Genomic DNA, 12,396 nt, shown 5'->3' on the forward strand with positions numbered 1-12,396 from the left:
AGCCGCGCCGGCCCCAGAAGTGATGAAAGCCCCGGCCAAGTCCAGGTCACGCTGAAACCGTTGCCCTTTTAAGGGGGAGCCTTGAAACGGCGCCCGGGTTCCATGTTTGCATCCGCCTCGCGGGGAGGAAACTCCATGTTGTAACAAAGTTTCCTCCGCGCCCCCTCCCTCCCCCTCCCCCTTAGAACCTGGCTCCCCTCCCCTCCGAAGCTCGCGGGGATCCCTCCCTCCCACCCCTCCCCTCCCCCCCGCGCCCCGATTCCGGCCCGAGCCGGGGGGGAGGCCGGGCGCCCGGGCCAGAGTCCGGCCGGAGCGGAGCGCGCCCGGCCCCATGGACAGCTCGGCCGTCATTACTCAGATCAGCAAGGAGGAAGCGCGGAGCCCGCTACGGAGCAAAGGTACTGGGGCGCGCGGAGGGGCCCGCAATCCGGGTGCTGCGGGGAGGTGGAGGGGGCCGCGACCCTCCCCGGGGCAGCCACAGCTGCCGCCCCAGGCTCCCGATTCGGCGGGGCCCGAAGCTTCCAACCGGAGGGGGAGCTGGTTGAGAGTTTGAACTCGCAGAGGCTCAGAGACGCGGGGCGGGGCCTGCCCCCTTTTGGGCGCTCGTGTCTGCTCGAGGTGGGGAAACTGAGGCAGGGGTAGAGAAGGGGCGCCCTCCGGGTTTCCCGGACTGGCTGTGCGCGATGCCCGAGAGTCGCCCCCTCCCCCCCCATTGGCGCCAGTGAGGCTGGGAGATGGGGGGGTTGAAGAGGGTGCCTTCAGGCCACCAGCTGAGACTCCGCCCCCTCTGGGCCGCGGTCTGGTCGGGTCGAGGGAGGGGGCGCAGAGGTGACAGCGGGCTGGGGAGGGTTGGAAGGATCTCCCGCTACCACACAGCCACGTTCTTCACAAACTTTCGTGTCACTCGTGGAGGCGCCGAGCCTCTCGGAGACGTAGAGAGGGGCAACCGCTTTTAAGGATCGCTAGCGCTCCCGCGGGGAGACCCGCATCGGACCGGGGAACTCGGAGCCCCGGCTGCAGGCCGGTGGGCGCTGGGTCTGTGCGCACACGCACCGACCCGAGATGCCGCCGGCCTCGGCCGGGCACCCCGGGGCTTGATGGGTCTGGGCAGGGGGTCTGCCCCTCCCTGTCCCGGTGTTGACTTCAGAAGCTAGGAAGTACCTCCAGGTCTTCGCACCTGTGGCCTGGGCCTAGCTCTGCCCAGGCCGGTTGGAGGGGATGTTGGAGGGCGGGCCGTCTATCAGCAGGACCTAAGTTGGAGGTCCGGGCGGGGGCGGAGGAGGAGGGGCCGGCAGATGGCGGCAGGACACTGGCCCCACGCCCCCACCCCCTGTCTCTGGGCCCAGCCTCAGGGAGGACTTTGGACCTCTGGAGGTGGAGAGGATGGAAGGAGGGGAAGGAAGGCAGGAGTGGGCCCCAGGGCCCCAGGCCTCAACCCTCTCTGGCAGGGGCCCTAGTGAATAGGGGCTGCTCAGGTACAGGGGGGTGTCAGGAGGTGCCCCCAGTGGGCTGATCCCCCAGCAGTGATGGAGGCTGTTAGGAAGAGAAAACACCTTCAGTCCCCGCCTCCAGCCAGCCCACTACTTAATGTGGGTAATTTTGTACCCACACTAGAAGAACTTGTGGGGAGCGGAGGGGTGGCCTGGAGCCAAGACTATCAGGATGCCACCTTCATGTGTCTCCCTCAATGAAGGCAGCACGGCCAGACCCTCTCAGCCCAGGGGTTCGCGCCTGGGCACACGTGCCCACCTGTGCAGGCCAGTCAGTGTGCCTGCCCCCACCTTGGGCCTCCCTGCTTCAGGTGACCAGAAGTCAGCGGCTTCTCAGAAGCCCCGGAGTCGGGGCATCCTCCACTCACTTTTCTGCTGCGTCTGCCGGGATGATGGGGAGGCCCTGCCCGCCCACAGTGGGGCGCCCCTGCTCGTGGAGGAGAACGGTGCTGTCCCCAAGGTGTGTGATGGTCAGGAGGGTGCTGCAGGGGCACCTGGGCTCAGCCCTCAGGGGGTTTAGGGGGAAGGGGCTCTTCATGACCCGTTCGTAGGCCCTGGAAGGAGGGGGGAGCCCCCTGTCCCCCCACCAAGCCCTCCACCCTCCCAGGCCTTCCCAGCCCTGAATGCCCCAAGACTGCCTCCCAGGGGAGGGCCCCCCAACCACGGGAATTCTGAATTTCCCCTTCAGAAGTGGAAGCTTTCCTCTTCCTTGGTTTCCCAGGTCAGGAAGTGAAGCCCAGAGAGCCAGGCAGCCTACCCCAGGCTCCAGAGTTGGCAGGGGCAAAGCTGGGAAGGGGTTGGTCTCTCCCACTATCCTTGTGGCTCGCCAGGTAGAGGGCTGGGGGAGGGAAGACATGTGGAGGAGAAATGACCGGGGCTTGAGAGAGGTGCCCGCAGCCAGCCCCGCCCGTCCCCACAGCAGACCCCAGTCCAGTACCTGCTCCCCGAGGCCAAGGCCCAGGACTTGGACAAGATCTGCGTAGTCATCGACCTGGACGAGACCCTGGTGCACAGCTCCTTCAAGGTGGGCCCTGCCCAGCAGCCCTCAGCCCCGGGTCTCTAAGGGAGTCGGCCCTGGCCTGGGAGGTGGTCTCGGCGGGCCTCGCCCCAGCTCCAGCAGCTCTTTTCCCCCCTCACAGCCAGTCAACAATGCCGACTTCATCATCCCTGTGGAGATTGATGGGGTGGTCCACCAGGTGAGGGGCCGGGTGTGGGGGGAGGTGGTAGGCTTGGCATCTGTCTTCCAGACCCCAGGCTCTTCCCACCAATCCTGAGAGTCCCAGATGGGACTCTGATAGGTGTGGAATGTCAGAGGCCCAGAGAGGGGGTGAGACTTGCCTAAGGTCACACGGACCCTCAGGGACTTGGCCCGACTCCAAGGCCTGCAGGGAGTCGGGGTCCTCTTCGGTGCCCCCTCGCCCCACCCTGCCCGGGACCCAGTTCAAGTAATTCAGGATAGGTTGTGTGCTGTCCAGCCTGTTCTCCATTACTTGGCTCGGGGGCCGGTGCTCTGCAGCTCTGGGGTGAGGGGGTTGCCCCCAGGCCCCTACATTGGGCTGAGGCCATGGTGGGGGAAGGGGCTGGGAATTAGTGATTCCCTTTGAGGGAGGGCCCGAAACCAGGAGTTGGAGGTTCATTTTGATTCTCTTCTGGGTGGGTGGGCGTTTTCCCCAGTGGTGGTTGCACCGGCTGCTGAGTGGAGCCCGCAGGCCCTGGGACCAGCCTCCCTCCTTGCTCCTGTGCCTCCTCCACCCACTCCCTCCCAGCCCCCGGCCGCCCCACCCCACCCAGGCCTGTGGGCCAGCAGTCCCCTCACTGGCCCACCCCCCAGGTCTATGTGCTGAAGCGGCCCCACGTCGATGAGTTCCTGCAGCGGATGGGTGAGCTCTTCGAATGCGTGCTGTTCACCGCCAGCCTTGCCAAGGTGAGCCCTCCACCCTCCGAAGGCCTCCTGGGGCATCTCTGCTTCCTATCCGCCTCCAGCGCACGACCTCTGGGCAGTGACCTCTGGGTCGCCCTTGGCCCTGAATGACCCACCTCCTGCCCCCCAGTACGCAGACCCAGTAGCTGACCTGCTGGACAAGTGGGGGGCCTTCCGAGCGCGGCTGTTTCGTGAGTCATGCGTCTTCCACCGTGGGAACTACGTGAAGGACCTGAGCCGGCTGGGCCGAGATCTTCGGCGGGTGCTCATCCTGGACAACTCGCCCGCCTCCTATGTCTTCCATCCAGATAACGCCGTGAGTGCCGGGCAGGATGGGGATAGGGGCCCCTGCTGGGGGCTGGCGCCCTCCCATTCCTCCCTCTTTCCTCAGTGACCCATGCCTGCTGCCCACCCGCCTTATCCACCCACTGCAGCTCTCTGTCCTTTGTTAGTCACTCAGCCCATTCTGCCTTCACATACAGGGCGCCTGCCATGGGCTCGGGTCTCTGCTGGACACTGGAGCAGTTTCCATTTTTCATACCGCCAGTTGTGAGCTGTTAGTGGAACATGGAAATAATTTAGTGGGTCTTAGTTGGGATTTTTTTTTAAAAATGAAATAGAACTGAAAATATCAGCGTGCTTAGCACACGGTAAGGTTAAGTATGGTTCCGTAGAACTTCTGCTCTGACCTGTGTGTAAATGTGACTCACTGGGGCTGCCGTCAGAATGTTTGAAGACTGTGGGTAAGGGGCTTCCAGGAGGTGGCCCATCGAGCAGTGGGTGCTCAGGATCGACCTGGACATTCTGTGCTCAGGGCCGCCTGCCCCCCTCACCGCCCTACACCCATCTGCTCAGGTACCGGTGGCCTCGTGGTTTGACAACATGAGTGACACGGAGCTCCACGACCTCCTGCCCTTCTTCGAGCAGCTCAGCCGTGTGGATGACGTGTACTCAGTGCTCAGGCAGCCTCGGCCCGGCAGCTAGTGAGGCGCCACGGGGCCAGGACCTGCCCCTGACCACACCCGCACCACTCACACGCGGACTCTTCCTTAAGAAAACTCAGCGCCACGGGGAAGTGGGCGTCTCCCCCGCCAGCCCGGCCAGGCTGTGGAGGGGGCAGCAGGCTGCACCGAGGGCGACGGGTCCCTGGGTCCCTGTGTCAGTGCCTTAGAACCTTCTCCTTCTTGGGGGACCTGTGGGGCCCTGCGTGCCGCCTCCCTCCTCTCTCTCTCTCTCTCTCTCTCTCTCTCTCTCTCTCTGCACGGCCATGTTTCTCTGCTGCCAAATTGGGTCCCTCAGGCCCTTCCAGTTCTGCCTGGGGGAGGGGCAGGGTTTTGCTGCCCCACACCTTGGGCCCCCAGCCTGGAAACAGTGGACACCAAGTGCCTTGCATAGAGCCCTCTTCTCGGCCCAATTTTCCCAGGGCCACGATCCGGGTCAGCTCTGCCTGGAACAGCCTTCAGGTTGCAGCAATCTAGGCTGGTGGGGGAGGACCCAGTCGCCCCACCACCTACCTTGGGACTGCTATAGCCTCCACCAATCTCTGCCTAGGAGGGCGGGGAGGGTAGAAGATCTGTTACCACTTGTAAAGGGAGCAGGGGTCTGTCCTTCAGGACCCTAGCATCCAGCTTCTCTGGCCTCATCAGCACGTGAGGGCTGCTTCCCACATGGCCCAAGCTCCAACCTCTCACCTCTGCCTTGACCACCCCGAGGCCCTGGGGTTTGGTGCCACAGCTCCGAGTGTGGAGGCATAGGCAGGATCCCTTTGCGGTGTCATATAAATATGTATATGTGTATATAGATTTTTAGGGGAAGGGGAGAGGGAAGGGTTGGGGTGGAGACACCCCTCCCTCACCCCTTTCCTGGGCCCATAAACTGGGGGGAGGAGGGAAAGGATTTTTACATTTTTTAAACTGCTATTTTCTGAATGAAACAGGCTGGGCCAAAGGGCCCCAGGCCCTGTCCTTTGTCCCTCACACCCTCTTCGCTCCGTTTATTCATACATTCAAAAAGACATTTGTTGAGCACCTTCTCTGTGCCCAGCGCTATGCTAGGCCCACCACGGCGTGTGCGTGTGTGAGTCTCTACACCACCTAACGGGTGCCTCCCCCACCCACCCCATACTTCACCGGTGCCTTTAGGGGATCTGTAGGAGGTGGGACCCTTGCGGGATTTGGGGGGCTCCAGGAAGCCTGGCCAAGCTGTCCCCCTCCCCTGTGCCAACCCACCCCTGCAGCCCTCTGCCTCGCCCCCTGCTGGCTGGGGGCAGCTCCCAGGAAGTACTGCCTTCCAGCTCTGAGTCCTTTATCTGGAACCCCTCCCCCAAATGCTGAGTCTGGAGGTCAAGGCCTTGGGCCCTCCCCAGGGCCTATCGGTTAAGGGGACCCACATACCAGTGCCAAGGGGGATGTCAGGTGGAGATGTTGTTACCCTTCCCCCCCAGAGAGCTGGGGGTGGGAGGGAGGACAAGGTTGGTCTGAATCAGGTGACCTTCCCATCTAAGTGCCTTCTCTGTAATGGAGAGCCCCAAAGTGTGATGAGAACTAAAGAGAAAGCCAGACCCCCCCTATCCTGACTCTGTGGTTATTGGGGGGGGGGCGTTGACGTGCGGGGAGTCCCATGAAGCCACACCTCGCTTCAGCAAACCCTTAAGAGCGACGGCGGTAGTAGTGGAGGGAAGAGCTGCCCTAAGCCCCCTGGGGCTTCAAGTCTGAAAGTGCAAACTTTGGATCTGAGTGCATCCGGCTGTGCTATTTAATTCTACCTCTGTTGGCCTCAGCTATCTAATCTGCAAAATGGAGACAGGCCCTCTTTACAGAATTGATTAAATGCCTGTACAGGGAGGACTCAATATTATTAGCTATCAAGCAAGCTGAAATGCGTCCCTAGGAGAGGCCCCTGGAAGGTATTCGGAGATGGGAGGGGTGTGGTCTCCGCTCCGGAGCGGAGGGGAGGGGCTCATGAGGCCCCAGAGCGGGGAGGTGGGGTGCGGGGCGAGTTAGAGGGAAGCCAAGTTCAGCTCCAAACGGAAGAACGTGGAACGCGGCTGACCCAGGCCGCGTGCGGGCGGCCGAGGCGTCGCGGGCTGCGCTGCGCCGCGCCGCCGGACATGCCGGCAGGCTGAGGCGTCTGGGGCTCTGGGGAGGATGGGTGGGGTCGCGAGCTCGGTCTCGTTCACCGCCGCACCCGCTCCGACCGCGGCCTCTCGCTACCCGCCGGCCGCACCCTCGCACGAGCCTCTGACACACTTCCTGCCTCCGCCCCTCCGGCCCTGGCAGCACTTCCTTTGCAAAACTGGGCAGCCCCAGGCCCTGGCAGGAAGTGCCTTCCCGGCCTGCCCTCTCCTGCTTCCCACGGTGGCCGCTAGAGGCCTCTGTCCTCGCGGACGCCCGGGGTCCCCAGCGCCGGGCCTCCGCCGCCTGCCCTCTGGGCGCACACACCCAGCCCTCTCCCCCACCCCGCCCGTGGCTGGAAAGATGAGGGCGGGCTTCATTCGCCCCTCTCCCGGGAGTGGGTAGCTTCTGGCTCCATCCCGCCCGCCCAAACAAACCCACTGGGGGGAAGGAAGGTCTGCCCCTCCCAAAGGTTGATCCCTGTTCCCGCAGCTCCACCTCCCCTACCCCTCCCACCCCCTCACACCCTTACCTTGTGAATCCAGCCTCAAGGCTGCCTGCTGGTGCCCCAGATGCTGATCTGCTCCCCAAGTCTCTGAGGGGATCTGCAGTGTGATACTGCCCCCTCCCCGCTGCTTTTCCCTGGTAGAAAAGTGTCACGAAGCATCCACCTGGGAAGGGAAGCCGCAGTACCCTCGCTCAGTGCAGTCAGCTCCAGCTCCAGTCTGAGCGGAAGCCCCGGAGGGAGCCCTTGGCAGGGTAAATACCGAGTCCTCCCTGCCTCTGCCCTGGCCCTGCTTGGGGTCCGGCACTATTATTTCCTGCTCTCCATGCAAACACTAGTCCCTCCAGATTTGCATCCCACCAGAGAGTCGCCACAGCTCCCAACTTTGAATGAGACCACAGCCAGCCTTACTGCACCCCGCACCCCACACACTTCACCCACAGAGTTCAACACAACCACGTGTATCAGGGTTTACTTTGTACCAGGCACAGTGCCAGGACCGGGGGGCATGCCATCACTAGGCTGTGCCGCTGCTCTCAAGGAACTCACACCTTAGTGTGGAGAAAGACACCTGAACGGACTGTCCAACCCTGAAAGGCTGCAAATGCAGTGCAAGAGATAACACGGAGGGCAGGGGACACCTAACCCCTCTGCAGCGGCCATGGGGGGACTGGAAATCCTTCCCGCGGGAGTGAGGCTCAGAGGATTTGGGAAGGAGATGAGGTTCGGGTGAAGGTGGTCTGTGCGCGGAGGTACACCAGGAAAGGAAGCCAGAGCTTCAGGAGGGCCACAGTAGGGAGCGTGGGAAGTGACAATTTTGGAATTGCACACAGTGGGGGGAAGGATGGGAAATGATGCCACAGAAAGCAGGAGCGAGGTATCGCAGATCTGTAGGCAGACCGAGGGAGTGGCCTGTTCATTGCGGGCAGTGGGTGCCATTGAGGGACACTGGGGGACACTGAACAACAGAGGGGCCTACTCAAACCTGGCAGCTGCGCGTTGGAAGCTAAATCAGGCGTATGGGGACATAAGACTCTCCCTGTGGGGAGACCACAGCCGTGGTTCTGAAGACAGACGATGAAGACCTGAACTGAAGCTGAGGCAGAATGAGGAGAGAAGGATGAAGCGATGGATGTGACATAGGAGATGAACTTGGCAGGAAGCTCTGGCTGGTTGGCTCTGGGGGCATGGGTGGAGGGGAGGGAGGAAGGCAACCTGACTTCTGGCTTTGGAGACTTCAGCTGTGAGAATGTCTCTCACTGAGCCTGGTGTGGGGCTCAGTTATTCACTATTTGCTTGTTATGCACACAGAGAACAGAAGGAACAGGCAGCTTTTTTTGCACTTTTAGGAATTTATGTGGTAGATAAAATGTATATGCATATAACTTTGTATGCATATGGGTATTAATTTCATCCTTGTTGGTAATAGCAAAGCACTTGAAATAACTTCAGTGTCCAAGAATAAGGGACTAGTTAAATAAATGTCACTGTATCTATACCAGAGAATACTATATAGTGATGAAAAACAATGAGGTGGAACTATCCAAGCAGATATAGAATGATCGCCAAGATAAACCGGTCAATGAAACAAAGCAAGATTCATAGCAATGGTGATGGTGTTTTCCCACTAAAGAGAAATATAAAAGTAGACACAAATATACGTATATAATTTTGTATACTTCCGTAGGGTACACAAGAAATGGGAATTGTGGCTAATTGTGGGGAGCAGACCTGGGGGACTGGGTGGGAGTCATTTAAGATGGGAGGGACACGTTTTATTATATATCTTTATATTTTGAATTATTTTACCAGGTACATTTATTAATTTTTAAAAATAAAAATCTATTTAAATTAAAAACAGCTTTCTAAATATATTATCAAAGATAGAAATCACAAATTCCATTTCTTTCCTTCAAACAGTCATTGCATGCCTACTCTGTACCAGGCACTAGGGTACAGCAGTGAGCAAAACAGACACTGTGGGAAAAACAGACATTAACAAAGGAATTACAAAATAATATTACAGGGGCTTCCCTGGTGGCGCAGTGGTTGAGAGTCTGCCTGCCAATGCAGGGGACACGGGTTCGAGCCCTGGTCTGGGAGGATCCCACATGCCGCGGAGCAACTGGGCCCGTGAGCCACAACTGCTGAGCCTGCACGTCTGGAGACTGTGCTCCGCAACAAGAGAGGCCGCGATAGTGAGAGGCCCGCGCACCGCGATGAAGAGTGGCCCCCACTTGCCGCAACTGGAGAAAGCCCTCGCACAGAAACGAAGACCCAGCACAGCCATAAATAAATAAATAAATTAATTAATTAATTTAAAAAAATAATAATAATATTACAAAAGGAGAAGTAGAAAGTGGTAAATAATCTAAAACTTTTGTTCTGCCAGTGCCTGGAGATGACTTTTAATTGCCCCAAGATTACCCCAATATGACCTCTAATTGTAAGGGGGAAATGTGCCATTAAGGTGGCGATATCTGACAATCACCACCGTAATCAAGGGATCAAACTTCGCCTTCACTCATGCTGAGACAACTTGACATTATATACCTCCTGATGCCAGGCAGTGTGAAGTACACAGCAACACCTTTGACCACGCTGCTCAAAGTGTGGTCCACCGAATGAAACATCAGCACCACCTGGGAGCTTGTTAGTAATGCAGAGTCTCAGGCCCCACTCCAGACCTATAGAATCAGAATCTACACTTCAAACAGATTCCCCAGTGATTCTTAAGATATTACAGTTGGAGAAACACTGTCTTTTTTCACATATTCTTGAAAAACTTGTTTAACCAGAACCTACCAAGCCTTTAGAGGTACTTTCAGTTTGTGGGAAATACAGGAGGAAGAGGAACAAATTTAAAAATACACAAAGAGGGGCTTCCCTGATGGCGCAGTGGTTGAGAATCCGCCTGCCAATGCAGGGGACATGGGTTTGAGCCCTGGTTCGGAAAGATCCCACATGCCACGGAGCAACTAAGCCCGTGCGCCACAATTACTGAGCCTGCGCTCTAGAGCCCGCGAGCCACAACTACTGAGCCCACATGCCACAACTACTGAAGCCCGCGCACCTAGAGTCCATGCTCCGCAACAACAGAAGCCCGCACACCGCAACGAAGACCCAACACAGCCAAAAATAAATAAATAAAATAAATTTTAAAAAAATACACAAAGAAAGACAAATCCCAGTGTGAACACTCTACAAGACACTGCCCTTGACTCAGGTAAGCCCATGTCATAGAAAAAAGTAGCAGGACTCTTCTAGATTAAAAGATACTGAAGAGACATAACAATCAAAGGAAATGCATGATCTTGATTTGATCAAGAATCAATGAAACCAGGTGTTACAGTCCTCCTGTGGACAACTGGAGAAATCTGATTATGTATTTCATGGAAGATGATATTAGAAATAATTGTTAATGTTCTCAGTTGCAAAAATCGTATTACAGTTATGAAGGAGATTGTTCTACTTCTTAAGAGGTGTATGACAAATATTTTGAGCTGAAGTATAATAATATCTGCAACTTCCAAATATATATATATAGCAAATGTTAATTCTTGAGTCCATGGGTGTTTATTATTATACTATCATACTATTATTTCCACTTTTCTATATGTTTGACATGTATCAAAATTAAGAAATTGGAAATAATTTTTGAAAACATATGTTCTCCTGACTTCCCTTGCAGTCCAGTGGTTGAGATTCTGTGCCTGCACTGCAGGGAGTGGAGTTCGATCCCTGATTCAATCCTTGGTCGGGGAACTAAGATCCCGCATGCCAAAAAAAAAAAAAAAGGTCTCCCCCAAAATTCTAAGGCTAAGTTAAAAGGCAAGCAATAAATTAGAGAAAACTATACCCTAAATTACAAGCAGGTTACCAACCTTAATACATTAAATATATAAACAACTCCAACAAATCAATTAAAAATTCACAGAAGGCATAGCCTGTATATACATATTTAAGCTGCATCACTCGGCCTGCGGGATCTTAGTTCCCTGACCAGGGATTGAACCCGGCCCCGGCAGTGAAATCACCAAGTCCCAACCGCTGGACTGCCAGGGAATTCCCCAATAAATATACTTTTTAATGGTCTATCTCACTGGTAATCAAAGAAATATAAATCAACACAAAGACAATTTTCTTTTGGACATTCAAACTGACAGAAATTTTCTTAAAAGCTGGAGTCCGGTACTGGGGAAACAGGCAGATGCCTGTAGTGCTGGTGCGACTATAAATTAATGCGATTTTTCTGGAAGGCAACTCGCCTATTCACATCTTTGACTCAGCAATCCCACTTTTAGGAGTTTATCCTAAATAAATAATAATGGATACAATCTGCTGGCAAAGATTTAGCAATAAGAATACTTATCACGGCATTCTTAGTAGTATCAAGTAATTGGATATAATTGGAAAGTCCAATAATGAGCTATTGCTTACATAAGCTATGCTATCTATCTAATGGATTATCATGAGACAATTAAAATGACACTGCCAATTAGCATGTAACATGTCACAGTAAAAAGATAGATAGATAGATATTATATACATATAGTACACACACTGCATATGTACTGGGCAATAACTTGAAAGAAATACTCCAAAATAAATTACCCAGATTTATCTCTGTAGTGGAATTATAAATGAGTTTTTCCTTTCCTTTTTGCCTGTCTGTATAATTGAGTGAACATATACTTTTTATTCACACAAAAATGTGTTTTTTTAGAAACAAAATAGCACCTGCAGTGTGTTTATTCCTCTTACCAAACTGTGCATGAGCTCACACACACACCTGCATGCACACGCGCACGTGTGCACACAAATGTGCATTTGGTCTCTAGAACTCTTGGGAAGGTGTGGTCAGGAGAAGCAGCTGCCCTCACCCAGCCCACTTCAGCGCACCCTCCTAAGGACCACAGTTCAGAGGTGACAGGAGAACTTCTGCAGCGGTGGAGGTGAGGGGCAGCTGCCCAGGGTGCTGAGTCTGTGGGCGACGCCGACTTCTGAGTGAGACCCGCCCCTGAGAGGGCTGCGATCCTTTCCCCTCCTGAGTGAGAAGCCCCCCAGGATCAGGTTCAGAAATGGAAGCTGTGGCTCCTGGGAGAGAGCAGCAGAGCGGAGTCCAAAGGCAACGGTTTATGGCGGCTCATAAAAACTCCAGGTGGAGCCAGCGCCTCTGAAGAGGGAGACAAGAAGAGCACTGTGCCCCTCTGAGCGCGCGACCTCTAGGGGTGCCAGTGTCCCATATGTCCTGGAAGGGCCCTAAGTCTGAACCCCTGGCCCGGAATCCCTGGGTCCAGGGCTTCCCCACCCCGGGGCCACTCCCCCAGGGAAGGAGGGAGGACGGCAGAGCTGGCTCCTCTGGGT

General features: G+C 55.9%; 1 protein-coding gene across 2 annotated transcripts; it reads left to right on the forward strand.

Annotated features, from left to right (window-relative positions):
- CTDSP1 (CTD small phosphatase 1) lies at window positions 1–6,254 on the forward strand. Of its 2 annotated transcripts, none has more exons than XM_007187911.2 (7): window positions 1–398; window positions 1,802–1,950; window positions 2,413–2,514; window positions 2,630–2,686; window positions 3,322–3,414; window positions 3,542–3,727; window positions 4,267–6,254. In XM_007187911.2, exons 1-7 carry the CDS (start codon window positions 332–334, stop codon window positions 4,393–4,395), a joined length of 783 nt encoding a protein of 260 aa, XP_007187973.1. In that variant the 5' UTR covers window positions 1–331; the 3' UTR covers window positions 4,396–6,254. The 2 variants fall into 2 exon arrangements, with proteins under 2 accessions (XP_007187973.1, XP_007187972.1); XM_007187910.2 differs by having other exon boundaries at window positions 6–398; window positions 2,410–2,514.
- Window positions 6,255–12,396: the final 6,142 nt, after the last annotated feature.

Source organism: Balaenoptera acutorostrata, chromosome 8, assembly GCF_949987535.1.
Source record: "Balaenoptera acutorostrata chromosome 8, mBalAcu1.1, whole genome shotgun sequence".
Taxonomy (NCBI): domain Eukaryota; kingdom Metazoa; phylum Chordata; class Mammalia; order Artiodactyla; family Balaenopteridae; genus Balaenoptera; species Balaenoptera acutorostrata.